Source organism: Neofelis nebulosa, chromosome 5 (genome assembly GCF_028018385.1).
Source record: "Neofelis nebulosa isolate mNeoNeb1 chromosome 5, mNeoNeb1.pri, whole genome shotgun sequence".
NCBI classification, from domain to species: Eukaryota; Metazoa; Chordata; class Mammalia; order Carnivora; family Felidae; genus Neofelis; species Neofelis nebulosa.
This window is the reverse complement of record NC_080786.1, coordinates 49,835,257-49,861,769: the sequence shown is the minus strand read 5'-3', so window position 1 is coordinate 49,861,769 and position 26,513 is coordinate 49,835,257. Positions and strand designations below refer to the sequence as shown.

The 26,513-nt window shown below is 38.6% G+C and overlaps 1 protein-coding gene across 5 annotated transcripts in view; it reads left to right on the top strand.

The window, feature by feature from the left end:
* The window catches only part of PLCH1 (phospholipase C eta 1), a 219,298-nt gene that overhangs the window by 145,816 nt on the left and 46,969 nt on the right, over positions 1 to 26,513 (top strand). For all 5 annotated transcript variants that reach the window (XM_058730291.1, XM_058730290.1, XM_058730289.1 and 2 more), the window contains 3 exons: positions 10,725 to 10,818; positions 13,521 to 13,724; positions 23,754 to 23,874. In XM_058730291.1, coding sequence (XP_058586274.1) covers positions 10,725 to 10,818; positions 13,521 to 13,724; positions 23,754 to 23,874 — 419 coding nt within the window. The remainder of the gene's footprint in view (positions 1 to 10,724; positions 10,819 to 13,520; positions 13,725 to 23,753; positions 23,875 to 26,513) is intronic.

Below are 26,513 nucleotides of genomic sequence, written 5' to 3'. Positions count from 1 at the left end.
TTTGACTAGGCCCTGTTGTTGGGCCTTGTCCTCAAGAGTCCAGCTGTAGCAAGAATCCTGCTAAGACTCTTTAACCAAACCCCACATCCTTGATATCTGATCAACTCGATTTCTGATAAAATTCCCTATCTTTCACCATCTCCCACGTGATATCTGATCACTTTCTTTCCTTCAGCAAAGAACCCTGTTAGCTAGGGTTAGCCAGAATCCCACTTACCTCTAATGTTCCCTCCACTCCACCCTGATCCTTGCTATAAATCCCCTTGTCCATCCTGTATTTGGAACTGAGCCAGTACTGAGTTCTCTTTTTCCCCTATTGCAATAGCTACTGATTAAAATATGTTTTTCTTGCTTTAACTACTGTCTAGGTCTGTTTTTTTCTTTGATAGAGCCCCTAAATTTGTAGTAGGCCAAGCGGAAATGGGGGAAGCCTGAACACCTCATTTGCAGCTGGCATCTGAGATGGGTCAGTCTATGGGACTGAACCCTTAACCTGTGGGGTCTAATGCTAACTCCAGGTAGTTAGTGTCAGAACCAAATTGTGTTGTTGGACACCCAGTTAGTGCTGGAGAATCTAAAACTTGGTTGGTGTCAGAAAAAAAATATACTAGATGTGGTAATGATTTACTTTACCCCATTCCACAGTCACACACATTTTAGGAATAAGAGATTCAGATGTAATGAATTTTGATGTTGCTTTCTTAAGGATTAAGTGTTAGCAAAATGGTTGTATCAGAATCAGTTATTTTAATTAGTTTGCTAATTTGGCAAAGGGAGCAATTCTCCATTAACAAAGTTAGCTATAATACAGGTAGAACACAAGATGGAATAAAAGATTTATTGTTTTGCCCAGAAAATATGCTCTTCTACCTACATCTCTACTCCTCTGTTCTCTGCTCTGGTAACTACTTTTTCCACTCTTACCTGGAGAGCTCCTCTAATACAGAAGAAAGAACATTAGACCAGGGGCCTACGAGACCTGTATTCCACATCTTACAAGCTTTTTTGGCTGGAGGATCTTGGGCAGATCATTCATTATCATTTCTGAGCCTTTGTTTCCTTATCTATAAAAGGGAGCTTACATCTACCTTTCCTATCTCACAGTGTCAACTTGGACATTGATCGTAATGATGAATGTGAAGGCCCTTTGACATAGATGTTCAGAAGCACAGCAATGTGACAAATTAAAATTACAATATTTAAAGCTACTGACTTCAAGTTCATTTGGACAAGTGGAAGTAACCTAGTCCATTTGAATAGCAATAGCGGATGTCACTTGCTAAGGGGCATGTGTTTCTGTCCTCCTTTTGGTTACATTGACATTCAACCAGTAGACTTAATTGGGGAAAACAGAAGCCAGTGTTCTATGACATCTGCTTCTGGTGGATAATTACCTGTATCCAGTTTAATTTTCTAAATTAACTCGAAGCTACATATGGGTGTACTCTGAAAGAAAGTTTTAAAAAATTATCATATATCGAGATGCATAAACCATAAAGGAAAATATTAATGTCTTGAAGCTTTAAGTTTATATGTGGTCCAATTTATCAAATGCCATAAAGTTAATGTCTAGCACAAACTAGGTATTTGTAACACACAAAGGGAGAAATAGTGAAATTCCTTAATATGGAAAGTACTGTCACAGGCAGTTGAGGGGAAAAAAAATGAATACCCAATAGAAACACAGGCAAAACATTTGAAACATGAAAAATTGAATAAAAACTCAATAAACCTATGAAATTTCACCCTTCATTAGTAATTCAAATATATATAACAAAATGAAAAGACCATTTTCCACTCACCAGACATATAAAAGTTAAAAAAAAATACTATCAAACGTGGTATCCATTTCTTAGATTTCTAGTGAAGTTGTGGAAGGTATAATCTTTCCATCAGATAGTTTAATTATTAAATTTTATATAATTTATAAGACTTTGACCAATTTGTTTTACTTCTAATAGTTCATTCTAAGGAAATAATTGTGTACAGAAAAAAAAAAGGATGTAAAGTTGTACATTTTATTTATTTATTAAAAAGTTTTTTTTGTTAATGTTTATTTTTGAGAGAGAGAGCGAGAGACAGACAGAAACAGAGAGTGAGTCGGGGAGAAGGGGTGGGCAGAGAGAAGAAGAAACAGAATCTGAAGCAGGCTTCTGGCTTTGGGCTGTTAGCACAGAGCCTGATATGGGGCTCAAACTCACGAACCACAAGATCGTGACCTGAGCTGAGGTCCGACGCCTAACTGACTGAGCCACCCAGGTGCTCCACTTGTGCATTTTATTTTATTTATTTTTAAATTTTTTTTAGGGTTTATTTATTTTTGAGTGAAAGAGAGTGTGAGTGGGAGAGGGGCAGAGAGAGAGAAGGAGATACAGAATTGGAAGCCGGCTCTGAGCTGTCAGCACAGTGCCTGTCATGGGGCTCGAGCTCACCAGTCATGAGATCATAAACTAAGCCGAAGTCGAACACTTAACCGACTGAGCCACCCAGGTGCCCTTTGTGCATTTTAAAATAGAGAAAAATTGCTCCTTCTCTCTCTCTGCCCCTCCCCTGCTCGTACTCTGTCTCTCTCTCTCAAAAATAAATAAAGCACATTAAAAAAATTAATAGAGAAAAATTGGACACAATCTAAAATGTGCAGCATCAGAGTCATTGGTTAAGAGTTTTGTGGGATTTTGAATTTTAAAATGGGATTTTCACAATGGAGCAAATTGGAGGCAATTTGACCATTCATATGGCAGTAATTCATTCATTTCTGATGGCATAAAGTTGGTGTAGACATCAGAGTATTCAACTTACAGATTTACTCAGTTGTGAAATAAAATATCACTGCTGGCCATATGTGATGTCAGAGATGATCTGAAATCAAATATTGGCCCATGGGTCAGACTTTTATTTCACTGAAGTCCTCTGAAAATTGAATTTATACCTTTGACAGGTCCAAATGCTGTTTGATTATGTCTTTCATTTTTAAAACATGTATGTGCTAAGAGAAATTCTCTCTGTCTTTTATATCCATGAAGAAGTGCCAATTAGAAGAGACCAGCTGGCTGACATTTCTCTTTCATTCTTCCTTGCAACCACAGATAAAGATCACTGACATCCGCTAGCTTGTGATTCCAGAGTACTAGGTTTGGTTGAGGTTTTTTGGTTTCATTTTCCCCCCTGTGTTTGCCAAAAGGCAGTCTATGTCTCCTCCAGATTTACTCTCCATTTACCGTCAGTCTATGTCTCCTCCAGATTTACTCTCCATTTACCGTCACTGGGGCGGAATGTGTTTCGTATTCAGTGCTTTTTCAGAGTTTTGGTTCCGGAGCTATAATTGGATTTCATTCCCCCATCCCCCTTGACAGCCTTTCTTAACAAGCCTCTACTCTCTTTCTATCCTTTTGTTTCTTGTGGCTTAAGGCGAGAAGAAGAGAAGGCAGGACTATTGAAGCATCCTTACAGTCTGAAAAACCAGCTAGCTGTTTCCTGAGCACAAAGGCTATCTCCATGGATAAGCCAAAAGCAGGCTTCTGTTTATGCTTCACTTTCATCTGAAATATACATATGTGTGGTTAATTCCAGGGGAATTTTAAGAGCTTTACTGATCTCATGCTGGAGGGCCCTCTTCTTATTGTAACTGCGTTTATCTGACATAGATCTATACATTATCTCATTGTGGCACTTCTAACAGTTGCCCCTTTTGTGTCTTTAAACTCTCCGCTAAAATATTCCCTTGATTCTTCTAATCCAATTGCCAGTGTTGTTTGTACCATCTCCCTTCATTATTCTTTACTGAATCCAGAATGATTTCGTGAGAGTCATGGTCATTCTAACCTTACCTCTCTATGATAAATACTTAGAAACTCTTCTTTGCTTATAACTACCCCTTTTGGGGCTAGTGTACCTTTATCTTTTCTTTTTTTAACGCATTTTCTTCATCATAAAAGCATTCCTTTAAGAGTCATTCCTGAGTTTCTGTTCATTTACTTAATTATTCACAGTTGAAGCAATTGAGAGACTTTGCAGAGTAATTACATCTTGTAGTATTTTTGCAGCCTTTAATATAGTTCCAAATGGCATTTTTCTGTGAAATAGTCATACCTTCAAATGCTTTGAAAGTTGTGTTTTAATTTCAAGATGAGTTAGAGGTAGCCATTTTGGGGAGGAAAATTCTTACTTATTTGGTTGAAAACTGAAGGGCCATTCACTGAGAAATGTTTCTCCACTCCCTTCTGAAATTAACCAAAAATAGAGGGAAGAGGCTTTTTCTTCTGTATAAAACTATGAGGACAAAGAGAACAGGGGAGGAGACAGGAACAACAAAATCTTGAAATTTGTCTGATTTAAAGGAGACCTCAGAGCACTGAAACTCAAGCCCACAGAGCAGGAAGCCATGAAGTAATTTCATTAGCCCAGGGGAACCCCAGAAAAGCTCAACAATTGAAGTCACGTGATGCTCTTGAAAATACGAGATGAGAAGGGGTCAAAAACCCAAGCACTGGTTGGAAGTAGGGCTCTAGATCCTGTCTCCTACTTCTTGCAGCAGAGCAACTGTCCCTCCTCCATCCTGGCCTAAAAGCAAAAGTCAGAACTGGAGAAAGATGGCCCAGAAGGGTCTACACTGAGGCATACCAGGCGCACCTGAGTACTGAAAAGATGGGGATTGTGGTAGATAGTCTGTGAATTCCTATATGCATGCCCCTTGGCGAGGTGATTTTGCCTCTCCTCCCATCTGTTTTCCTGTCCCTTTAATCTCGTCTGGCTTCGGGATTTGGTTTGACTAATAGATTGTAGCAGATGTGATGTACAAAGAACCTACGCCTCCGGGAGCCTTGATGATTCCACTTTTGCCCTGTTGGAATTGTGCGACTACCATATGAGGAAACCAGGCCAAGGTTTTGTGGATGAGACACTACTCAGAGAAAGAGGCCCAGGGCCAACAGCCAGCACCAACCACAGACATGTGAGAGAGGCCCCCTTACACACTGAGCTGTAGTCAGGGGCCCAGGTGCCTATAGGCCCTTGAATAACCCGTAGGTGAGAACAGCAAAATAACTGTCAAGCCAAAGCTGGTCCCACTTGCCATCCTGCACAAATGTGATTTTAAAACAGTGGTTGTTGTTTTTAAGTTTCTAAGTTTGGGTGGCTTGTTTCAGAGCGATAGGTAACGAGTACAGGGGTGAAATGAATGTCTGTGCGCTGTGGGAGAACCATAACCCTGTTCTAACACTCTGCTCCCAGGTTTCTATATAAGGGAAATTACAGGTAGGAAATAGGAGACTATGACAAACTATAGAGGGTTGGATAGTGGCCCCAGAAGATAAGTCCAAGTCTTAACTCCCGGTACCTCTGAATGTAACCTTATTTGGAAATAGGGTCTTGGTAGACATAATTAAATTAAGGATGTTGAGATGAGATAATGCTAAATTTAGAGTGGACCCTAAATCCAATGATAAGTGCTCTTACAAGTGACAGAAAAGAGGATCCAGACACACAGAAGAAGGCCATGGAGGCAGAGGCTGTACTTACGAAGCCCCCAAGCCAAGAAATGCCACGGTTTGCCAGCAGCCACCAGATGCAAGGAGGGAGGCATGGAACAGATTCTCCCTCAGGGTCTCCAGAGGGAACCAACTCTACCCACACCTGGAATTTGGACTTCTGGTCTCAAGAGCTATGAGAGAATGAATTTCTATTGTTTTAAGCCAAGTTGGCGGTAATTTGTTACAGCAGCCCTAGGAAACTAATATACCAGTCCCAGGAAAACCCCCAAAATCTGAAGATATAGGCATCAGACATCTAATAAAATAGTTCAGACAGGGAATTCTACAGCGAGCCCCCTAGTCACTCAGCTCTGCTTGTAAATACAGAGCTTCCAACCAATTTATTACTGACTTTATTTTGAATACGTTTTTCAATAGCTAATTTTAAAATGGGTTTTAAATAGCCAAGGCTTACCACATGTTTGAGGAAATCCTCGACCATAAAATACAGAGACCAAGGTAAACAAATAGCATTGAGAAACTTGGAGGAAATAGAGGCAATGCAGGGAGAAGGAAATTTTAAAAACTGCCCTTAACATCAGAGTGATGAAACAGAAAATTGCAGCCACGAAGCAAGAGCAGTATGCTGTGGGAAAAGATGGTTCTGAGGAAAAAAAGAGCAGAGAAATAAACTCAGTAAGTGGCTTAGAAGATAAAGAGAACATTGCCCGTAAAATAGAACAAACACAAAGAAATGAAAAGTAGAAAGAAAAGATAAGGAAATTAGTGGATTGATTCAGAAAGCCCACTCTGAATAATCAGAGGTACAGAAAAAAGAACAAATAGAAGGGAGATTATAAAATAAATAATACGAAAAATGACTAGCATGGAAAGGTAGAACTCTCTAGACTAGCAGGGCCACTCAGTGCCAAGCACACTGGATGTAAAAAGAGACCAATGATAATGAAATTTCACAAAGCCAAGGGTAGAGTAAAATCCTAAAAGTTTGCAGAAAGAGAGAGGGAAAAAAGCGCTGATCCAATTAATGAGCAAAGGCAGGTCCTGTAAAAGGAGTAGATTCACTATGGCATCAGACTTCTCAACAGCACCTCTGGAAACCAAAAACATGGGAGCAATGATTTCTGACTTAGAATTTTCTACCTGGTGAATCTGTCAACTGAACGTGCGTGCAGAGTAAAACACACATGGAAGAACACAGAAATACAAGCAAGAAATAAATAATTTACTTTCTGAGTACTCTCTGATGAGAATGACAGAATGAAGTCAGAACAAAACCTGAATAAAGTGCTGAATCCCACCAACCTGGAAGAAGGACGACCTTTATAGGGGATAAAAAATTGGAATTCATGGATTGTTGTCTTGGTAATCGAGACACCATTAGCATCATGAGGAAGAATTTATGAGAGGACACTAAAAATTAACCAAATGGGTAGAAATAGCAGCAATTAACAAACTGAAAACAAAAAATGTTCAAGAAACACAGTCATTATTCAATAGACTCGATGTCCAACACTTGCATAATCAGAATAATTCAACACTGAATAACAATTAAATTAAAAAATTAAGATATAACTATCCTAGGTGGAGGGGTAGAGGGAAAGTTAGTTTTGCTGGCTCAAACAAGCTAAATTTTTTATCCAACACAATAAAAACATCCATAGATAATGCTTAAGGTGTATAAAAATAGAAAATAGCATCATTAACATAACAATTTGGAATATAAAGACTCCTTCCAACAGAAATATCTAGAAATGTTGACATTATTTTTTTTGGAGAGTGATTATCCATATAGGAGGGGAAATTCTGCTTTCAATCATAAGCTTCTTGGTTTTGATTTACTTAATTATGAATATATATTACTTTGATAAAAATGAAAAGAGTTTAGCAATATTAAAATTCTGTGCAAATTATACTATGATTTTGGATTTGGTGTGCTTTGGGAATCATAGCTATAAGAAATATAATTATTTACTTCTGACTTTGTTTTGAAATTCATACTCACTGTCAGAGCTTTGCCAGATAACTTATAAGAAGTCTGAGGATAAAATGTTAGTATCAGAATACTACTGTTATATAGGGATCTATGACTTTGGTTTCTACAACTAGGCCACCTGAAGTGGATTGACCTTTAATATGAGGGCCAGTTAGTCTTTTTTGGATGAGATTAAAGTATTATAGCAAACTAGGACAAGAGAATGGAGTCCAACCTGGAATAATCAAGGAAGTCAAATTATAGTAACTGACTTGACAGTTTAAAGCATCTCAAAAAATAAGAAGATTCAGGAGTTTCAGCTATATTGAAAAAAACAATCCGTTTTGAAAGTTAGCGTTTCGATTTTTCAGTAGAGATGAAGAAAAACACCCAGACAATAGGTATAATGTAAAAGTAAAGGCTTTGGATTTGAAGTCAGAAGAATGAAATTTGAACCTTGATTTTGCCTCCTGTTAGTTTTGTGACTTTGAGATAGTGAACCTTTTCTACCATAGATTTGCATATTTTAAAATGGGAATAAAAACACCAAGTTTATGAGACTGTTGTAAGAACTATTTAAGATTTTATGTGTAAAAGCTCTTTATAAACTGCACAGCATTGACTACATTATTTAAATGTAAAGAATCATTGTTAAATCCAGGATTTTTAAAGCAGCCTTAGCACCACTTGCCTGGTATAGTAAGAAGAGTCCTTCATGTTGGAAATAGCAAGTGGCTCAGATACTGATAGCAAACAGAACTTTCAAATAAGCTTCATGAGAAATAGGAGTAGAGTAGGGAGAAGTTCTTTTCCATTTCACCTTATTAGCTATGTGGTATAGGGAGCAAAACAAAGGGGAAAGAAACAGTAAAGAGCATTAACCTATGTCGAACCTTCTTTCATACAGTAGAATTTCACAATGGCTTTTTAAGTAAGGTCCGAAAAATTCAGTTTTGTGAAATGCCGGATTTTGCTATTGGGAGTTATTTAAATTAGACCAGGAGTTGGGGGAAGGAGGGAAACTGATTGACATGTACATTTCATTTCTCATTATTATGGGGTTTTACTGTATTTCACTGAGTTAATCCTTAATACTTGAATTTTGATAGGAAGTGGATTATTTCCCATTTATTGTTATATAATTCCCAGAAAACTGTGAGCTTCCTAGAATGCCTACTGATATTTTCATCAATTTACTGAATACTTCGCGAATAGGATGCTTTTTGTTAACATGTTCTGCTTTGTATCTTGAATCAATAACATGTTCTCTGCTCAACTGCAATTAGTTTTATCCCAGGATGATATTTTTGATGTTTGTTACATCAAACATGGGCTCCTGGTAGACCTAAGTCTAGGACAAGGCCCCTACATCTCTGAACAAACAGCCTCATAAACCAAATAATTGCAGTGTAAATTCAGGCTTCCCATGGCACGTGAATTTTCTTTTATTTTTTTTTATCAATTTTTTAAAATGTTTACTTATTTATTTTTGAGAGAAAGAGAGAGAACAAGTAAGTAGGGGAGGGACAGAGAGAGAGGGAGACACAGAATCTGAAGCAGGCTCCAGGCTCCGGGCTGTCAGCACAGAGTCTGGCGCGGGGCTCCAACCCACAAACTGTGAGATCATGACTTGAGCTGAAGTCAGACGCTTAACCAACTGAAATAACCAGGCACCCCAATTTTATAAAATTTTGTGAGAAATTACTTATTTTTTAGATTGCATGTGATAGTATATAGCAGGCAAATTAATGAGCTGCTTAAAGCCTGACTAGGTCAGTAGAGTTTTTACAGGTATCATGATTTCATTTATTTTGTGGTATTTTCTGGTGTTGTCTGGTAATATAAGCCTCTGAATGTAGGAAGGATTGTAAAATTTGCTCAATGGATGCATCAGCCATTGTGCAGCTAATTTGGGGGCGGGGAGGGGAAGCATTCTATGTTATTTCAAGCCAGCAAAAAACCAAAAAACAAAAAACAACAACAACTGCAAAACAAAGCTTTTGTTCCCCTGCAGAAGGTTTAAGTGCTGTTTAAACTGTTTAGACAGGGGCGCCTGGGTGGCTTAGTCGGTTAGGCGTCCAACTTCACCCCAGGTCATGATCTCGCGTTTCATGAGTTCAAGCCCCGCGTCGGGCTCTGTGCTGACAGCTCAGAGCCTGGAGCCTGCTTTGGATTCTGTGTCTCCCCTTCTCTCTTCCCCTCCCCTGCTTGTGCTCTCTGTCTCTCAAAAAAATGAATAAATATTAAAAAAAATTTTTTAAACTGTTTAGACAAATGAGATTTCACTAAAACATAAGCATCAAACCTAAGAGATAATAGAATATTTGAGAAATATTGAGAAGTGGCTCACAAGATTAGCTTTATCTATCACTGTTCATTAGTATTTTTAAATGTCACTGTTAGACTGTGGGACTCAATGGAATTTTGATCAAAATATCACACCCTTCATTTTGCTATTTAATTAATTATTCCTGAAGAGTGTACCTTGCCCAGTGACACTAAGTATGTGTGTTCATGCAGCAACCTTGAGAATGCCTCAATAATAATAGCATGCACTGCTTCTTTGATGTCACACGTTAATAGTAATGCATTTCATTTTCACAACTACCTTATAAGGTAGCCACAGAGAAGGTAAGTGACTAGTTCAAGATCCCGCTGTTAATAATATGAGATGGCTAATTGGGACAAAAGCCATCTAACTCCAGAGTACTTTGTTATGCTAGCTGCTTCATCTAGGTTTTTGGTTTTATTTTCTCTTGCCAACCTTTGTGATCTTGAATCACCATGGCAGATTGCTCTTGTGATTCAGTGGAAAGATCTGTAGATATGTACACCCATGAGTGGATTTACCTAGAACATCCTGTTTTGTCAGGGGATCATTTTCTTTCTGTATGTATTTATGATTAGCAAACTGTAGTGTTTGTGTAGAAAACATTAATTTGCAAATAGCTACTAGCTTATAGTAAGTAGATTTTAACAGTGGATTTGCACTGATTATTGATTTAATTTTATTAATTTTGCTTCATGGAATACATTTGTCTATTACTTGAAGGGATGTTTTCACTGATTAAATCTGAAGGGTAACATGGTAAGATTCAGATCATTTTCTAAAGATAAAGGTGCTATGACACTAGTAATCTCAAATAATGCTCATTAAATCACTTTGTACTATATCATGAATACTTAAGCAATGTGCCTTTTTAGCATAGAAGAAAACATCTCATGGAATTGCAGGTACTCTACTAATATTTTGTTTTGTTTAGATGAACAATGTGACAACAGACTATTGTCTTGACATCATAAGGAAATTTGAAGTTTCAGAAGAAAATAAGATGAAAAATGTTCTTGGCATAGAAGGTAAAATAACTAATTTCTTAGTTTCTCATTTTTCAGTTCAGTTTGCTAAGTTAAACTCTAGCAAAATTTTTAGTAAAAGAAGTCAGGAGATATTCATGGATTACAGGTGATTCAAATAAAACTCACAAAACAACATATTTTCCTATAAAACAGATGCCATGATATTGCTATTTCTCTTACTTTGGCAATGATCATATGCATGTTCTACTCTAAGCAAGTCAACCTGATGCTACCATGTGGGTGATAGATGCCAAGAAATATTTGGACTTCTCTCAAATGGCAAATTTTGGAAAGAGATTCAACCTGGTGACTTCAAAAAAGGAAATTTGGTCTTCAAATAACTAATCTATGACATTAGTGACTTTGAAAGTACAGGTTTCTTTAAAAATCTTGGCAATGAACTTGTTTTTACCTAGTTGGTAGCAGGGGAGATATTGTTGGAGCCACAAATTTTGTTAATACAGCTACTTCATTATATAGTTGAGGAAAGTGAAGCTCTCAAAGAAATTAAGTAATTTGCCCAGTTATATACTTAGAATGTAGCTTCAAGGATCTTGCACATAAATGTGAATATAGCTACATGTATGTGTAAGTTATATATACTTAAAATACGTGGGGAAATAAATTTCAGGCTGCTACCCAAGAGAAGAACAAATTTCAGGCAGAACCAATAATCTAATGAAGGACCGCCAAGGCCCCCCATTGCCCTCAAGACCATCCAAAGCCATGGTTTATCTTACTGTTTTTTTTTTTTTTTTAATTTTTTTTTTCAATGTTTTTTTATTTATTTTTGGGACAGAGAGACACAGAGCATGAACGGGGGAGGGGCAGAGAGAGAGGGAGACACAGAATTGGAAACAGGCTCCAGGCTCCAAGCTGTCAGCACAGAGCCCGACGTGGGGCTCGAACTCATAGACGCGAGATCGTGACCTGGCTGAAGTCGGCCGCTTAACCGACTGCGCCACCCAGGCGCCCCTATCTTACTGTTTTTGATTCCTGCCCACCCCCACCCCCCCCCCCACACACACACACTGGTTTCAGGCTTAGTGTGGACAAGGAGGTTTGGTACCACATGTTTACTTCCTGCGGTGGAGGGTAATTAAAAGAAAGGAATAATTTAAAACTTATATATATTAAGAAACATTTTAAAACACCTAGAGAAGATAAACTAATTTGGGCCTTTTCTTTACCAAGAAATGAATGTTTTGCTTGGTGGGCCCCCCAAAATGGAATTAAACATGATTTCTACATTATTGTCATAAAGATAGGCATGAAGAAATTCTCCAGAGTCTCAGAGGATATTTACAGATACAGATACAGTTTCTTGAGGACTTGAAGCAATTTGACCTGATAAATTGGAATGTCATTCCACTTAAGTACTTGTGGTCATTCAAGTATTTATTCATGTATTAATGAATGCCTCTTCTACCTAGGTATTATGTTTTGAAAAACTGTAGAAAAACTGATCGGGTTTTCTACAAAATTGTTTGTTTGAGTATAGCTGATACACAGTGCTACACTAGTTCTGGGGGTATATCTTAGTGATTTTACAAATGTGTAGCTTATGCTATGTGTAGCTACTGTCTGTCTTATTACGTCGCTATTACAATATCATTGACTCTAATCCTTAAGCTGCGCTTTTATTCCTATGACTTGTTAATTCCATAACTGGAAGCCTGGACCTCCCTCTCCCCTTCACCCATTTTGTCCAACCCCTCATCCCCCTCCCCTCTGGCAACCATCACTTTGTTGTCTGTATTTCTGCATAATCTTTAAACATTATTTTAAAGTTACAAATGTGCCAGCTATTAGCAGCATCTTCCCAAACCAATTTCAAAGTCAAATAACCACACTCTCAATTTAGGCTGTGCCTAACTTTTGACCTATTACTTCACCCATGGCACTAACAGTACTGTTTTTTAAATGAATAACTTATCAAACTGATGGTGGCACAGTGTATCACTTTGTGTAAAAATTGCTTTAACACTGCATCAGTAACCCATTAGATCATGCTGCATAATCCTAGCTTGAGGTCAGTAGCTATTGAATGGCTTTGGAGTAAGCCCTCTCTCATACTCAATCAAAATTCTTGAAAAGCCTACTTATTTTTCTGTAGGTTATGTTCACATTGCTATTCCCCAGTCATGTTTCCGTTTTTAACACTATTTGACCTGAATCAAATCTCTCATTGCCTTAGTATTCCTCATAGTACCTGTCCTGAGTGTAAGTAAGCAAGATAATCATTAAAACATACTTTAATTAAAAAAATTTTTTTTAAATGTTTATTGATTTTTGAGAGAGAAAGAGAGAGAGTGTGAAGTGGGGAGAAGCAGAGAGAGAGAGAGAGAGAGAGAGAGACCCAGAATCCAAAGCAGGCTCTAGGCTCTGAGCTGTCAGCACAGAGCCTGAACTGATTTTTTAATGTTTATTTTTTGAGAGAGAAATAGAGCATGAGTGGGGAAGGGGCAAAGACAGAGGGAGACACAGAATCTGAAGCAGGCTCCAGGCTCTGAGCACAGAGCCTGACGTGGGGCCCGAACTCATGAACCATGAGATCATGACCTGAGCCAAAGTTGGACGCTTAACCAACTGAGCCACCCAGGTGCCCTGCTATGAACATACTTTGATCTCTGTTGTCCCTGATGGAGTCAGTTAAGTACACTTTGAAAGCTAAAGTACTTTACTCTCTCTTTCTTCCAAAGGGTTCACGAACTTCATGCGTAGTCCTGCTTGTGACATATTTAATCCATTGCACCATGAAGTGTACCAGGACATGGATCAGCCTCTGTGCAACTACTACATCGCTTCCTCTCACAACACATACCTGACGGGGGACCAGCTCCTTTCCCAGTCCAAAGTGGACATGTACGCACGGGTGCTACAAGAGGGCTGTCGCTGTGTGGAAGGTTTGTGCTTTGTCTGAGCTCTGCTGTGTGTTGATGGAGACTTAAAATATGTACTCACACTAATCAGAACCATTTTTCTGCTTATTGTAGAGTCATTCTTTACTCATGATGCTCTCTGGATCCTCCTTATTATCCAATCAGGAGGAGAGAGAGAGGGATGTACTAGAAGTTACGAAGCACACCTTCAGTTGCTAAAAAATTGTGATGAACATGAAAGTTTTCCTAGAAAGATTTTTTTTAATTTAAACAATGACAAAGATAGTTCAGGATAACTTTTTTTTTTTTTGAGACACTTCATCAGTCAGCAACATTTAGTAAATTTCTTGTGGGGTCTTGATTGTGAGGACACAGATATAGGACATGGTTTCTGCCTTCAAGGAGCTGACAATCTTATAGACTGGGTGGCCATTAAAAACAGTAGTACAACATGAGAATTCCTCCAGGAAAATCATACACATATTGAGAAGTGTTGGTACAAAGAGTAAGATGTGAAATAAAATGCAATGAGAAATAGGTAGGCTGGGAAAATAAACTTGGGTCAGTCATAAAGAGGTAAAGGATTTGAGTGCTGTAGTGAGAAATTTCAGCTCTAGCTTTTGGTAACGGGTTCATTGAAAGGTTTTCATACATATGGTGATATGATCAGACTTGCAGTTTAGAAAGATCATTTGGGTCACTGTGTGGGAGGACAAGTTTTTTAGAATATGTGTTTGTGGCAGGGAAGAAGAGTGAAGCTAGATAGAGCAAAGAGAATGGTAGGAAGGCTATTACAGTGATTCCAAGGAAGGGTTCACTGGACCGAGTGAGTTGGAGAGACAATTGCGTAGATATTAAAGAAGTAAACTCAGCAGGACCCAATGCAAGAAGTAAAGGATGTAAGGAATGAGGGCGAGAGCTGTAGTAAATGAATGGTGCCCTCACATTATGTGGGAAATCTGGGGGGAAGAGCATTAACGAGTTCAGTTTTCCATCAGTTGAGTTTATAGTGACTTTGTAACATTTACGTGGACATTTTTATCAGTCGGTTGGATAATAATATCTGAACTCAATGGAAAGATCCAGGCAAGATAAAGATAATTTAATTCTGTGTTTTACTTTTGTATTTCTGTATGAATGTATGAATGTATGTATGTATGTATGTATTTATTTATTTATAGAACGAGACCACGAACTGGGGAGAGGGTCAGAGGGAGAGAGAGGGAGAATGAATCTTAAGCAGGCTCCATGCTCAGTGTGGAGCCTGATATGGGCCTCGATCCCACAATGCTGGTATCATGACCTGAGCTGAAATCTAGAGTTGGACACTCAACTGACTGAGCCACCCAGGCACTCCATAATTCTGAGTTTTGTATGTGATATTTGAGATCATGAAAGTGTACAAGATCACTTACAGAGACGAGTGGACAAGTGAATGAGGCCTGAGTAGTGAAGTGATCCAGCATTTAGATGTAGGAAGAGCAAGGTTAACCAATGGGGATTAACTTAGAATGGTCACTGGGTCCTAAGGGATGAAATGGTCATAAATTTCCCATGCAACAGAAAAGTAAAATAAGGTAAAAATTAATTATCCAATCTGGTTGCATTTAACAGCTAGGAGGTTATTGGTGTCTTAAAAAAAATTTTTTTTAATGTTTTATTTATTTTTGAGAGTGAGGGTAGGAGCAGGACTAGGGGAGGGACAGAGAGAGAAGAGAACAGAATATCCGAAGCGGGCTCTGGGCTGATAGCAGCAAGCCTGATATGGGGCTAGAACTCACAAACTGTGAGATCATGTCCTGAGCTGATGTTGGATGCTCAACCAGCTGAGCCACCCAGATGCCTCTGGTGTCTTTTGATAGATAGTTTTGGTGACATGTTAGTGAGAAGTTGGGGGTAGCTAATCTGCTATGGGTTAGTCACTTGGCATTTTTCTGCCGTAGAAGAAAACTGGTTGATACAAGTTTGGGAGATTTTGACACTTGGAAGAAGAGAAAATGAGGACACAGGTTTTGTTTTTAGATGGGATAAGGGGACCAGATTTTGAAAGGGTTCATGTCTGATAGCCTGTCTTTTCTCTGGGATGAGAGCATCATCTACTAAGTGTAAAGTGAGTGGAAGTTAGCTTGGAGGCTTAAGAAGATCAACAAACAACGGGAGAGGAGTTGACAAGATAAACTGGGAAAGTTCCTAGCTGGTTTCAAAAACAGTCTTAAAACAGTCTGTTTGCTATACAAGATCTGCATGTTTAGATTCCTCCCACCTCACTCCCATCAGATTAGATATAGGAGCAGTGAAGATAGATTATAAAATTGATCCATGCCTCTAGATTTCTAGGTCATGTAAAATATCTTCAAGGTGTTGGTGAGCACTCTTAAGTAGTCAGTAGGTCGGTGAGTCTAAGAAAGGAAAATAAATGAATAAGGGGCCATTAATGAGGTAAGGAAACTAGAAAACTCCAAGAAATAGAAATATGGGGAAAGTTGTCATCACACACACACAAAAGAAGAGCAGAGAGTTGTTATCACAGAGCGCGGGCTTTTGGACGTAGTTACAGGTGACGACTGTATCCAGGGTGTGTCATGGGTGGGCATGAATGAAGTAGACTGAGGATGGGACTGTTAGCATTGGAGAGGTCAAAAGTAAAAAGATGGAGTAAGTTGCCCACCTGTACTTTTACCTCACAAAGGATGTTGACAGGTAGATTAAATGTTAAAAATTTTAAAGATTAACAGTTGGAGATTAAAAACTAAGCCAGATATTTAAATGCAAAAAAAAAAAATACTATAGGAGAGACACTTGGAAGATTACAGAAAGGTAGAGTTGGATAAAGTGAGGTCCAAAAGTAAGGAGATTTTTTTTTCTTAATGGATGTAGGAGAAAAAATGTTTAAAAATAGCAATAAAGGCCTAGAGAAAAATTAAAAATAGATCTACCCTGTGACCCAGCAATAGCACTGTTAGGAATTTACCCAAGGGATACAGGACTGCTGATGCATAGGGGCACTTGTACCCAATGTTTATGGCAGCACTTTCAACAATATCCAAATTATGGAAAGAGCCTAAATGTCCATCAACTGATGAATGGATAAAGAAATTGTGGTTTACATATACAATGGAATACTACGTGGTAATGAGAAAGAATGAAATATGGCCTTTTGTAGCAACGTGGATGGAACTGGAGTGTTATGCTAAGTGAAATAAGTCATACAGAGAAAGACAGATACCATATGTTTTCACTCTTACGTGGATCCTGAGAAACTTAACAGAAGACCATGGGGGAGGGGAAGGAAAAAAAAAAAGGTTAGAGAGGGAGAGAGCCAAAACATAAGAGACTTAAAAACTGAGAACAAACTGAGGGTTGATGCCGGATGGGTACTGAGGAGGGCACCTGTTGGGATGAGCACTGGGTGTTGTATGGAAACCAATTTGACAATAAATTTCATATTTAAAAAAAATAAACAAATTAGACATAAAAATAAAAAAGCCCTAGAGAATGACTCTTGGTCTGTGATTTACACTAAAAAACATCTGTGGAGAAAAGTAGTGTCCTCCAAGGTAAGCTGATTGTTAAGATGAGGAGGTTGAAAGAGAATTCCAAAAAGAGTAGGATGATAGAAGGGAGTTTGTGATGGAATGGAGATTCCATGGAACAAAGGGGAATCACTTTTTGGTGGGGATGTGCTGGGAGTTAGCAGTAGATAACAGCACATCCTGGGCTGGTGAAACAGTGTAGGGGAAATGAATAAAGCAATAGGGTGATAAGGCTAGTAACTAGATGGGCCTTTGTCATATAGTTTCTGGCATGTTATCAGGGTCAATTAACATTTTAAAACTGGACAGGCATTAAGAACTGTCTACATACAGAGCAGTTAGAACCACTACAAATTTAGTGTTCTGGAAATTTATGGTTTAAGAGATGTCATTTTTGCAGTCAATGCAGAGAGCACCTACTGACAATGAGTGACTGACAATTGAGTAGCTTAAGCAACTAATGAAGATGCTTATAAAATATTAACATAAAGAAAAACCTTTTAGAAGATCTCGAGATGACATTCTGCTCTCAGCCATTATTCAACCCTTTGTTCATTCAGTACTCAGGAAGTTTTACGTGTCTGACATGCACAGAGATTCCCTGGGCAAAAAGCCTCTTTGGATTCACAGTGATGGTTGCCTATCATCTTAAATGGTGACATTTCCTTGGAGGCCAAGTATGGAAAATGACTTGTAGTGACTCCATGAAATGATAGTTAACTCCAGACAGTTTTGCAATTTTGTTAAGTGCTGTGTCCCGTATGGTATTTATTTTGCTTTTCAGGTCCTCCAGGTACCTGGTCTTCTCTTTTTTGCTTTTTTAGTCAAAAATCAGTGTCCTACCCAAGCCCAACCATGTTCCCATGATCAACTCCTTATACTGAATTAGAACATCTAATCCTCCAGCTTAGTTTTGCCTATTAAGAAGGAAAGTTATCTGATTAAGACAATTTATAGCAAGGTACAAATGATTTTTAGTCTTAGCCTTTTTTAGTGTCTTTTGATTTTAAAATGAGAATGTTTAGAAATTGTGTGCAGCAAGCAATGGACCAAATAAGAAATCAAGGGCAGGGGCGCCTGGGTGGCGCAGCCGGTTAAGCGTCCGACTTCAGCCAGGTCACGATCTCGCGGTCCGTGAGTTCGAGCCCCACGTCAGGCTCTGGACTGATGGCTCGGAGCCTGGAGCCTGTTTCCGATTCTGTGTCTCCCTCTCTCTCTGCCCCTCCCCCGTTCATGCTCTGCCTCTCTCTGTCCCAAAAATAAATAAAAAACGTTGAAAAAAAAAATTAAAAAAAAAAAAGAAATCAAGGGCAAATCAAAATATGTCTCAAAACAAAAGAAAAAGAAAACACAATATTCCGAAACCTATGAGATGCAGCAAAAGCAGAAGTTAGAGTAAAATTTATGCTATAAATACTGTATTAAGAAAAAAAAGTTCAAATAAACAACATTATACTTCAAGGAACTAAAAAAATAAGAAACTTAGCTGAAATTTAGTAGTAATCTACAATCATGAATCCTCATTCCAAGAAACAGGAAAACTCCTTACACCAAATAACAAGAATGAAAGTTGAATTAGCAACCAAACATCTCCCAGCACAGAAAAGTCCAAGACCTTGGACTTTGAATTCTACAAATCATTAAAAAAATAATTAATGACAACCTTTATCAAAACCTTACAAATTGAACAGAGGGAACACATTTAAAATCATCTCATGAAGCCAGTACTACTCTGATACCAAAGCAGAATAAGAACAAAACAAGAATAAAAAAGTATAGAAAAAAAAAAAAAAGAAATTGTGTGTAGTAGATGTTATTGAATATGGGCCTTCCCTTGTACGTCCCTTCTTTCTTCCTAACTGCCATTCACCAAAGTAATAGAAAGAAGCTACTTGGCTCTCCTTTTCTAGTAGGAGTTGTCTGCTCCAGATATTCACACAAGCTGAAGATATGTACAGTTACGGTGTAATTTTAAAGGACACGCAATCTGTCAAATATCTCCCTTACCAGTTCATGTCAGTAAATTCTTCCCCTTGTATTTGGTTTACTTGAAGTTATTTCTGTTGAAATAATCTGTAAGTGGATAGTGAAAGTCAAACTACTATTTCTGGAAGGTTTTTGTTGAGGACAAGAATTATCTTTGCTTGGGAGACTTGATCAGCTTTGTCCTTGACCTATTTCCTGTTCCAAATTAGGGTTATCACTTTGGCTTTGAATGTACTGTAGGAAGGAACTACCATGATTTCAGCCCCTTTTGTGAGTTAGGTCCTGAGTGAGTGCTTTCTATACATTCTCATTTGATTCTTACAACCTTAAGGGGGATAGAATAATCTCCTTAAGAGGATACCCCATCTTGGAGTAGGTTAAGTGGCTCAAGTTTCCATAGCTAGGAAGCTTGCAACCTGAGGTTTTAACTCAAGTTGATTTAACTCCCCTGCTTCACTTTTCCCTGGGAAGTCTATGTGCTTTTTGGAGGAGGAAGTTTGAATGGCATGATCAGCCCTAACACGGATCAAATGACAGTCATCAGTCACATAAGGAAAGCTAGAAAAACTGAAGTGAAGCACTGAGGGGACGTTGGCTTGAGAAGAAGGAATTTGCTTGGTTCAAGATTAGGACTACCATCTAACTAGATGTTCCCAAAGACTTAGAATTTGATGACATGATCTTTTGTGCTTTCCTAACAGCTTCTGTCAGCGCTGTGCTTTCGAGATCTTAGTTCGCATCTGAAGTTTGGACCTGGAGACATCAGTATATATATACCCAGTGATATGTCATCTACCTTGGGTCCAGATGAAGCTGTTTTTACTCCTAAATAGATGGAGCTAAGATTTAAAGAACCTGATGTATAGAGTGTAGCAGGTCATGGATTGAAAATCTCAGTTACCACAGACATTTTTCTGAAGCAGCTTTTGCCAAGGATAGCACTTCAAGGTAGAGAATAATGATTCTGGACAGGTTCTTCATGGTATTGTGACCTGAAGAATCTCTCCACTTTCAAGCTTCTAGCTTTATAATGTTGTGTTTTCCATCTCCATTAGTACAGCTGTAGGAATGTCTTTGGTAAAGATACATAGAGAATATTGGGGAAGACTAATAAGTCTTTTTTGGTGAAGTGGGCTTGTCAGCAAATCAATTTGAGAACACTTTTTACATGGCCTTACCTTCCCTTGATTTTCAGCCCAAGTTGCCTAATAAATATGGATGTTCTGTCCAGGGGATTTTCACTCTCATTATGGAACTGATGTTGCATCACTGCTATAATTGGTTTACAACCTTTCCTGTTATCTCTGGAAGTGCTATCAGGATGGAGTACTTTTAAGTTCCATTATGAAAAGCTGTCATCTTAGCTGCTCGTCTAGGCTGCAGAACTAACCACCTCTTTGTCCAAGTGCTTTCGGGGGGCTCTAATGTGTGATGTGATTGAAAAATGGGCCACTGGCAGTTTTGTGGGCATGGGAATTAGTTAGAGGGTTTCTACCTTGCTAGCATTCCCATTACAGCATTGGTTCTTACAGGAAACTTCCCTGTCATTTGAACTTGGCTATGATTGCCACATGTTAGGATGCTGGTACCATTTGGGAGTGTGGTTATCCTCATTCACCGGATAGATGATGAAATAGATCTAAAGTGTGAACATTTTTAGAAGAGCTGTCCTTGACTATGGATACCCTGCCTATGTTTATAAATAATAGGAAAAGAGCACCTTATTTCATGATCCATGTGGTTTAAGAGCTATTTTTATGTGTACATGACAATCAAATAAGGCATAGCATTGCCTTGTCTACATTCATTCTTTTTGAAAGGGTATTAGTTCATTTATGAGGAACCGTTATGCCGCCTTTCCTCCACAAGGGGGCTAAATCACAGTATAAATTAATCAAATTACGTACCTTTGAAACATCTCTGCCTTCTTTCCACACCCATATCCAAAGACAAATTAAAGAATATCAATTGAGTACATGTCAAAAGATGGATGGAGCTTCTCTTCTTAGAAAATGTCTTTGATACATTTGACCTGATTTGCAGGCCCAAAGGAATAACAACAGTTCTTCATGCTAGTATCTCCAAACCTTTGATCTTCTCAATGGCATCTTTATTCTTAAAATTTGTTTTTTATATTCCTATGGTGTTAACCTTGAAAATTTTTTTCTCCTTTTACCTTTTTCATTTTTTCCCCTAAGGATAATTTATAGCCAATGTTTAATTATAATATAGGTGACTGTACTAGGGAACAGAACTAATGGGATCTCTCTCTTATATATGAGAGAGAGGAAGAATGATTTTAATAAATTCGCTTACGTGATCATGGGGATTTCCTAGTCTGAAATCTGTATAGCATGCCAGCAGTTTGGAGACTTACATTACAGTCTTTAGAAGAATTCCTTTTTCAGGAAATGGGAGTCTTTACTCTTCAGACCTTCAACTAATTGATGGGGCCCACCCACCTCATGGAGCATAATCTACTTTACCCAAAATCTATTGATTTAAATGTTAATCGCATGTGACAAATATCTTTACAGCAACATCTAGACTGGTACTTGATCAAATAAGTGGGCACCATAGTCTGGCAAAGTTGACACATAAAATTTACCATCGAATCACATTATGGTTATGGTGAACAATTTGAAAGTATTAGAATAAATAAACATAGCATCTCCTGACATAGTATACAAAGCACACATATGAGGAAGGTACTAAAATAAAGAACAGGTGTAGTCATGAAATGTCTGGCCCTAATTAAAAGTCAGAATTTCAACTGGCGTTCCATTGGCCAAAGAATGTTTGGCTCGTATTGTAATTTAAAAACTAGATTAATTGCTGATATTTAAAAATTGGGAAAATTCACAGGAGTAATGTCTAGATTTTTGATTTCTCTCGGCTCTGGCAACCAGAGCTACCAGACTACCACAAGGAAGGGCAATGTCATGAGAGTTGGCAGGATTCTTTGGGGGGTCCTAGCTTAGCCTTGACTGGGATTTAGATACGGAAAGTGAAAGAGGGCATTTTGGTTGACCTTAAATGAAAGACACAAAATCATGGAGGTAGGATCCTATGTGAGGAAACGTGTGTAACGGAAGAACAAGTCTGTGAGTTCAGGGGTAGGAGAAAATAAGATCGATTTGTCAGACAGAAGCTAGGATATTAATTAAGGCAACGGTGGTTCCTTTAAGAATTAAACCTAAAATCTCTGTTCCTTGAAACAGAGGAAGTTTATTTCTTGCTTATGTAAAGTCCAAAATAGGTGTTCCTTACAGGTGAGTCTTTCAAGCAATGATTTAGGGGTCTGGGTTCTTTCCATCTTGTGGCCATACCATCTTCAGCACAGGTCTTCTGCAGCGATAGCAGAAGCTGAGAAAGTCTGGATGGCTTTGTAGGGAAAGTTTTCACAGACCAGACCTGGAAGTGGTGCACATAATTTCTGCCCACAATTCGATGCCACACCCTGCTTGCTGCAAGGGAAGGCTGGGCAGTGTAGTCCAGCTGTGTGCCAGGGCGAAAGTGGATACAGACTGAGTGAAGGGCTAGCCAGTCTGTAGTACAAGAGATAAGGACCTTGGGGTTAAGCAGGCAGGAGGAGCTATAGGATATTAATAAATTCAGCCTGTGTCTACTGAGTACCTACTGTGTATGTGTTGGATGCTGTGTTATGCACTGAGTAGACTTCTGAGCAAAGGAACAACGTGGTGAAAGCATTGTTTTGAGAAACTAGTCTGGTGGTAGAGTGTAAAACAAAGAAGACAAACTCTAAGGGTGGATGGTGAGGAAGTGGTTGTCTTTCTCTAGCTGGGAGCCAGTGAAGCTGTCTATACATATAACAATATCGGCATTATTGACAACAATCATAATTACTACGTATCATGCAGTATTATAAGCAGCTTTACATATACTTAGTCATCACTCAAACTTATGATGCAAATGCCACCATGATTTTCTTTCATAGGTGAGGAAAGCAAGGCTTTAAATGATTAAATCATTTGCCCATGTTGATATGAATCTTGGCAGGGCCTGAGGATTTGAACTTAGGAAGTCAGTGTTATTTTAGAGCTATTGTGGAATTAATAAAATGAAAATGTAATAGAAACCTAATGAGTTTAAGTGAGGAGTAATGAAAAACCCTGTTATCGATTTGGGAAGGCCACTGCAGCTTCTTAAAAGACCTTAGTAAACTGAAGAGGAAGAAGTGAAATTAGAGGAGCAACCTGTTAAGAAATATCACTACCCTTGGGCCTCTTGATTGGATTTAGATAGATTTCTAATGAGCATTCTTGGTAAATGCTGGGCTGCTTGTGAATGTGACATCTTTGTTAACTGTAAGTACTCAGAAACAAATCACTTACTATCTTTAATTCCTTATTCTGACAAATATGCCAGAACACCCATCTCTCCGTTTGACATCTTTGTCATCATCATAATAGGCATAATCTCAAATAGTAAAATAATGTTTGTCTGATATTGCCAGCAATATTAGAAAAACCAGAAACTTTGTGTTGTTGATGTGAAGTTCTGTTTTTGACAGTTGACTGTTGGGATGGCCCAGATGGAGAGCCAGTAGTACACCACGGTTATACTCTCACTTCAAAAATTCTCTTCAGAGATGTTGTGGAGACCATCAACAGGCATGCCTTTGTGAAGAATGAGTAAGTATGGCGACAGTTGGGAGCTAAGCCAGCATAGAGAGCATTGGCTGATGTCCCATGACTACCACAACACACACTCTTGCCTTGAGTCTTCATCTCCCTTTCGACTCCCCTCATTCTCTCCCTCCTTGCCAACAAAACATTGTGAGCAAATAATAAGGGCTCCATGTTTGTACTTTCTCATGCTCCATTTATTATGTACTCCGTTCTCTCTCAAGACATTGCTTCCTTGAAGCATGTTCTTGCAAAGACTGACCTCAAAATTTCTATAGAGTGTTCGTAAAGTTTGGAAACACAGGTTACTGTACATGATAAAGAGTTTGTTGATATTATATTAACATACAGTAAAATAGTAACAGCTAGGTTTTCAGACTTGCTGGATGGTCCTATATATACCGAAGTGTCTAGCATCCTTGTGGTACTTGACTCCTCCTTGGCATTGGATAATGGTGACTCTTTTCTCCTCAATACTTGCTTTTTTGGGGCTTCTATTATAACATTCTCCTCTATGCTGTCATTGCTACTCTCTTGGTTTTGTTTGTTTGGCCTATGGTCTTCTATTCCATTTCCTCATTCCTTTAGTCACTATTTCTTAAGTTGTTGCCATTGTTCTCCTTTTGGGTTGTTTAATTATATGTCCAGAACTTTTACCTGAGTTTCAGAGGTGTGTAGCAAAATTCTTAGTAAAAATTCATCTGAGTGTCCCATACATACCTCGGAATCAACAAATGTCATTATTTATTCAGATATTTAATGGTGCCTACTCTAAGTCAGGCATACTGTAACAGGTGCAGAGAGGCACGACCCTGAACAAAAGAGATGACTCCTACCATCATGGAGCTCACATCTCAAGCCAAAGTCAGCATTTCATTCTGCCGAACCTTCTCTTACTCTGTTTCCTTCCAATTTTTTTTAATGTTCATTTATTTTTGAGAGAGAGAGAGAGAGAAAGAAAGCAGGAGAGGGGCAGAGAGAGAGGGAAACACAGAGTACGAAGTAGGCTCCAGGCTCTGAACTGTCAGCACAGAGCCCAATGCATGGCTTGAACCCATAAACCGTGAGATCATGACCTGAGCCGAAGGTGGACGCTTAACCAATTGCGCCACCCAGGCGCCCCTCTTTATTTCCTTTTAGTTAGGAGTAGCACTCACCTAGTCAGTGTCTTTAGCCAAAAGCTGAGTCATTCTAAATTCAGCCAATTCTTGTCAGTTATACTTTCTAAATTATCTTTTGACTCCATTGCCTTCTCTTCATTTCTCTTTGGGACATTGTCCTCACTGGTGCAGTGTTTTCCTTTCTGAAACTATAAGCATGATGTTGTATTCTTAAAGTCCTTCAAAAGCTCCCTGTAGTACACAGTCATGTCTTACGTGCCCTTCAAGATTTGGCCTCTTCTTTCTCTTCCAGGGTCTTCTTCCACCAATGCTCCACAGAGATGGAGGGTTCTTTCTTTGTCTTTCAGATCCTCTGGTGACCCCAGTTCTTTCACATCTCCCTACCTTGCATATGCTGCCCGGCACACTCTTGCTTCCCTCTGCCCGGCACACTCTTCCTCATTACTCCACGTGTCTAATTCTTATTCATTCTACAAGACTGCTTAAACATTATCCCTCTGGCAAACTTACTGTTACACTGATTTAAATGCTCCTTTCTCTGCTCTTAGCATTTAGAGCATATTTCTGTTATATCTATATAGCACCCTCTTACAATTGTTGGCTTCCTTCCTTCTTTTGAGACTTTAAGACCAAGACCTCATTGAAAATGTGGGGCTATGTCTTATTCACTCTTTTTTATTTTTTTAAAGATTTTTTAATGGTTATTTTTATTAAAAAATTTTTTTACATTTATTTACTTTTTGAGAGACATAGAGAGACAGAGCACAAATTGGGGAGGGGCAGAGAGAGAAGGAGACACAGAATCTGAAGCAGCAGGCTCCAGGCTCTGAGCTGTCAGCACAGAGCCTGACACGGGGTTCGAACCCACAAACCAGGAGATCATGACCTGAGCCAAAGTCGGACACTCAACTGACTGAGCCAACCAGGCACCCCTGTCTTATTCATTCTTTATTGCCTAGCAGATGCTTGCAATATACCATAAAGCTAAGAAATTATTTTTGAATAAAAAGAAAATTACATTTGCATAAAATCAATTTTATAGAATTTAGTGGCCTTGAAAATTTTTAATATTTGGTCTTCTTATTTATTAACCATGAGGTTAAAAATGCCGTTTTAATGAGAGACACTTGCTGCATGGCAGGTTTAGTTTATGGTATCTGCTATATGGAAGAACCCCAAGTACTGAATTCTGATGGGTCTCTTCTACCCTGATTGCTACTAGATTTGGCGAAGTTGATGAAGTGCTTTTGCCATTATTTTCCAAAATGTGAAGTTCGGTGTTGAAAAGATGTGCCACTTTGGAGGACCCTTTGATAACTTGACAGTGCTTCAAGTTTGGGAATACTTAGAAAAGCACTTCACATTAAAAGTTACTATGCTTGTTGAGCACATTTTGAAAGTTCAGTCTTTTTCCTTTCTTTCTTAGGCCTTCCTTATACCATGCATTTTGGACCATATAATTCCTTGTCATGGGGAACTGTCTTGTTTATTGTAAGATAGTTAGCAGCATCCTTGACTTCTAGA